General features: G+C 32.5%; 1 protein-coding gene across 1 annotated transcript; it reads right to left on the bottom strand.

The window, feature by feature from the left end:
* Positions 1-2,504: 2,504 nt before the first annotated feature.
* Positions 2,505-4,971, bottom strand: LOC110612538 (rust resistance kinase Lr10). The gene is made up of 3 exons (XM_021753314.2): positions 4,205-4,971; positions 3,979-4,005; positions 2,505-3,881 (listed from the first exon to the last, which is right to left on the bottom strand). Exons 1-3 carry the CDS (start codon positions 4,875-4,877, stop codon positions 2,767-2,769), a joined length of 1,815 nt encoding a protein of 604 aa, XP_021609006.2. The 5' UTR covers positions 4,878-4,971; the 3' UTR covers positions 2,505-2,766.

Raw genomic sequence — 4,971 nt, 5'->3', positions numbered from 1 at the left:
TATCAGTTAGGTGACAACTCTTTGTATTTATCAAATATTTTATGCCTAACTCTTACCCTAAACTTACATGATCATGGATTTGCTATCCAAATCAAGTAATTTAGTTAAGTAGAACCATTGTTCAGAAATATCAAATATTTCATACCATTAAACATATTCGGGTGAAATTAACATTGGATTTTCCTAACAAGTTAATAAAAACCAAACTCTAATTTTATGCTATAACGATATATAGGTGATAAGTCATCATGTTCTTAACATTTACTTAAAATTTTAATTAGGGATTTTAATCCTAAGATTTCTATTAAAGTCTCATGCATAGGTATTGTTATTATATAGCATACATATCACATATATAAACATACACCCCTAACATGTAATTTTAATTGGATGATTATGAACATTTTAAAAATAATTCCCTCGAAACATAAAGGGAACTTAATGATTTTAAAACATAGGTGACAACTTCTTTGATCTTCAAAAGTGCAAAAGGGCTCCTCCAATGCTCCATGTAATTTTTAATGTCTCCTTTTCTAATTTTGGAGGCTCTCAAAAGGGTTTCTGTGAGAGAGGCACATGCTATCATAATATATCCTTTTATATTAAAATCTTAGAGTCTTAGTATAATAATATTTATTTATTTATTTAACTAATTAAATAAATAAATTATAACTATAATCCAGAACTTTAATAAATGAGGTATATAAATCCTAGACAATTTTAGTTAAGTCCATATTTAATTAATTATATCAAAATTATAATTTTTTATAATTATAATTTTATATCAATCTCAATTTATATGTACTTAAGTCCTACTTGATTTAACTTCTTGTTTTATTTTCTCATACTATTCTTTATGGATATGACCCATCAGTTTTCAAATATATGGATAACAAATATAATTAAATAATTAATTAATTTGAAGGTCAAAAATATTGTCTAGAAACATGTTAAAAGTACCTAAATATTTGAAATGTCAAAAAGTTGTTTGACTTAACAAAGTGGTTTGACTTAACATTTCAGTGTATGGTTAGTTTGTAAGTGTAATTAATATCCCTTCATCATAAATGTCTCGATTTAACATTTAATGCATGGAACATACATGCGATATTAAATCATATTAATTATCATTTATTAGTCATTAACCTATTGAATGAAATTTCAAATCTCATTTGCGAAGAATTCATGATTAATGCTAATAGAGGACAAATGAGACATTTCCTAATTTAATCTAGGGTGGTGAAATCTATCTCAATCACATAAACATCTTTATACAGTTCCTAATATATCCAATTCATTTCCATTTATTACTCATGAACTAAGTAATTTATAAGATGAATCATAATATAAAAGTTTCTATATAAAATTATTTATTGATTTCAAGTCATAGGATCACTTACATAACCATCACTTGAGTAATCAATAGACACAGGTTATTTCCCTATGGATTTCTCAGGCTGGTCTGTTCAATGCACTTATTTATGAAATAAGTACTTACATATTAATTCTAAATATTTCGTATATCTCAATCTATGAGATCAGTTGCTTCTTCTAAAAAGAAAATAACATAATATGTACCGTCTCAACAATTCTAATCATCGTAATAATACAAATATAAATTTATAAATATGTTTAAGTATTCATGTCTAATGAGACTTAAATAAATAATATTATAATAGAAGTTAACTTATTTCTCAAATAAAGATTAAACTAAATAGTTTAAATTATTGCTTACCATAAAATTAAATATTTGTATTCTATTACTTATTTGAAAAACAAGAGAAGGAATGGTTTCTTGTCATTAAGATTTCCTTAAGTTTGAATAAATATGCACCAATTTGGAATAAACAAATTTAGAAAAATTCAAATTAAATGGCAAATTAATATATCAAACAATTGATTATAAAATTTAACAATAATTCTATTAAAAATAATATAATCTTATTAATAAATAATTATCAATTAATTAAATATAAATATATAAGAACGGATGGATAATAGATGGAGGCTTTTGATAACTTAGAATAACAAATTAAAATGTGATGATCTGAAATATATGGGATTATACGTACGAACGTACTCTCCCTCTCTCGTCGTCAGACAACTATTTAATATCTCTCAACATCACGCGGATACAATTGTGAAAACTCGGGTGTCCGCTGTTTCGCGCATCTATTACCTCTGATGAAGTAGACCTCTTTTTCATGGGTGTGTTCCTTGTTGAGTCCGGTTTGCCTGAATCAAGTCCAGGCTGTAAGCTTATAGCCGAGCTTTGTATAGGTTTTTCAGCATGGGCCTTTTAATGTGGGCTCGACCGCGGGCCGAATGTAAGAGTCCAGCAATTATTAGCTCAGTGGTTATCAAAATGATTTCTATTAAAATAGAATTAAAATTAAGTATTTTATTGAAATAAATTAAGATTGAGTTACTGAAATCAAAAGAATTCAAAATTGAATAACTATAAATGAAAATTATCTATTGTTCATATAAATTCTTTCACATCGTTGACTCAACTAATTCTCGAACTTTAGATTATAAAGGCTTCATATCCATTCAGGAAAATCTAAAAATCAACATATCAGTTGATGGGATTTTGAGATTACATGCATAAATTCCGAAAATATACATATATATGCATCAGCTTCAGTTCAATCAGTCTATGAGCTCAGCTGGTAGGCTGGTTGTAATTGCTAAATTTTAGGTAAACAAGTTCATAGGCAGATTAAATAAGTCATAACTAGTAAGCCAAACACTCAATTTATGAATTTACTCTGCTTCTGAGATGGCCTCCAACTCTTGGTGAAGCTGTCTCCTTGTTCTTCTTGCATTCATTCTTGTTGGAACTGCAGAGCTAAATGGGTTGGGAGGTATTGGTAGATTCTCTCCTTCCCTTTCCAACATATGAACTGCAACTTTCATTGAAGGCCGATCTGTTGGGTTCCATTGAATGCACCAGAGTCCCACAATTGCAAGTTTCTTTGCAATTTTATCATCTCCCTCTTCCTCTATCTCGAACCTAAGATCTTCTCCTTCTTCTAAGAGATTATAAATCCATTCCGGGAAGTATATTTGCTCATCATTTTCTTCTGTTACATCGACGATTTTCCTTCCTCCGACCATTTCTAACACTAACATCCCAAAGCTATAAACATCTGACTTGCAGGATACATTACCAAAGTTCCTTGAGAACACTTCAGGTGCAATATAGCCAATGGTCCCTCTAGCTGTTGTCATGGACACTGCACTCTGATCCTTAGCACATAACTTAGCCAATCCAAAATCTGAGACCTTGGGATTGAAGTCATGATCAAGCAAGATGTTGTGTGGTTTGATATCGAAATGGAGGATTCTCTGATCACACCCTTGATGAAGATATTCAATTCCTTTAGCAATTCCAAGAGCAATATCTTTCAGCCTTTTCCAGCCAAGGAAATGGTTCTTGGTGTCTGCCGAAGAGATGAACTTTTGTAGGGTATCATTTGGCAAGTACTCGTAAACTAGAGCTCTTCGAAACCCGTCAGCGCAGAATCCAACCAAGCGAACCACATTGACATGGTGGATTTTACCTATAGTTCCAACTTCATTGACGAACTCCTCTCCATTTCCTGTGGAGCTGTTGAGGACTTTAACAGCTACCAGAATTTCGTCTGATAGCTTTCCTCTGTACACAGTTCCATAAGCTCCTTGGCCTAATTCGTCTTTGAATTGGTTAGTCATCCGCTTAATATCATCATAGGAATATCTAGTAGGCTTGAAGGATTTGTAGTCATCTAAAAAATTTTCAATCTTGGACTGATATTCTCTTTCTGTTTTGTTGAACCTGTATTTGCGGTAGAGTAGAATGGATGCTACTACAAGAAGAAGTGAACCTAGGATTCCACCTGCCGATGTATAAAAACATTCATAATCAAGAAAACCCATGTCCTAAATTACTAATGAACCATGTTAGAAGTGAAGATAAGAGGGAAGACAGGTCACCTGTTTCTATAAATTTGGTTGATTGTCCTGCAAAAACATCACGGCAACGTTAGATTCTCATGTTTTAACTTTATGAATTTTGGCTGCAGGTTGATGTTTAGAGGAAAACTCAGAAATTGGAAGTTGAAGATGCAAATGAGATTGATTTAGTATTTATAAATTATAAAAGAAATTATATAAAATTTTGAAGTAATTCATTGACATGAAGCAAAAACAAAGTACTAACCTTTGCGTGGCGTGAGCCTGCCGTAGCATTGAGTTTCAGACAAAGTACTGTTGGTGTTCAATCTGCAGTACTTGCCTTTAACTTCACAATGTTTACACTTGGGATTGTCCCATCTCAAACCAATAATACTTTCCTGGGAATAGAGATAACGATTTGGAATTGGTGAAACTTCACGTATTTTCGTGCAAGACAAGAGGTCCAAGTCACCAACAGAGCTATCTGAATAAACCGCACAGACTTGATATTGTGGAGTGCTGAGACAGGGGATTTGGCCATAACTTCTGCTTGAAGAGCAATTGAATAAGGTGCGTTCATAACTATACCCCATAAAATGGAAGGGAGAAAGAGAAATATTGAAATTCAAAAGCCCTTTTGGAAGGCAACCCTCTGTATCATTAGCATAAATAACTTGAGATTTATAGTCAATTTTCTGGATGAAGAGTTTCCATGAAGTAGTCAGCTCCAGAACGGTGTCGTTCTTCGCAGAGCAAGAAAGGTGAAACTCAGGTTGAGGATAGCCACAGTGGCGTGGTTGCCTGCCTCTGATTCGGAACGGAAACCGGACGGCTGGGCCGTAGCTCCCACATGTCGTTGTGTTGCAATCTTCAAAACATAATCCATGATCTGCAAGGAATACAATCAACCACAAGAAGGAAGTCAAAGAAACGTTCATTTCTTTTGAATTACTCTGACATTGCTTTCTACAATCTGTTTTTTGAAATTAGATATCCACAATCTTATTTGCTCGCTTTTGCTTCTTAGCTGAA

Source organism: Manihot esculenta, chromosome 4 (assembly GCF_001659605.2).
Source record: "Manihot esculenta cultivar AM560-2 chromosome 4, M.esculenta_v8, whole genome shotgun sequence".
NCBI lineage: Eukaryota > Viridiplantae > Streptophyta > Magnoliopsida > Malpighiales > Euphorbiaceae > Manihot > Manihot esculenta.
This window is presented reverse-complemented; position numbering and strand designations above follow the sequence as displayed.

What these genes read in the sequence shown, in the direction of transcription:
- LOC110612538 (XM_021753314.2), bottom strand. Translation starts at nt 4,877, where the DNA reads ATGAACGTTTCTTTGACTTCCTTCTTGTGGTTGATTGTATTCCTTGCA. An exon ending in CAGGCTCACGCCACGCAAAG is followed by an intron (nt 4,006 to 4,204) that starts GTTAGTACTTTG and finishes ATGTTTTTGCAG; the next exon opens with GACAATCAACCAAATTTATA. An exon ending in AACCAAATTTATAGAAACAG is followed by an intron (nt 3,882 to 3,978) that starts GTGACCTGTCTT and finishes ATACATCGGCAG; the next exon opens with GTGGAATCCTAGGTTCACTT.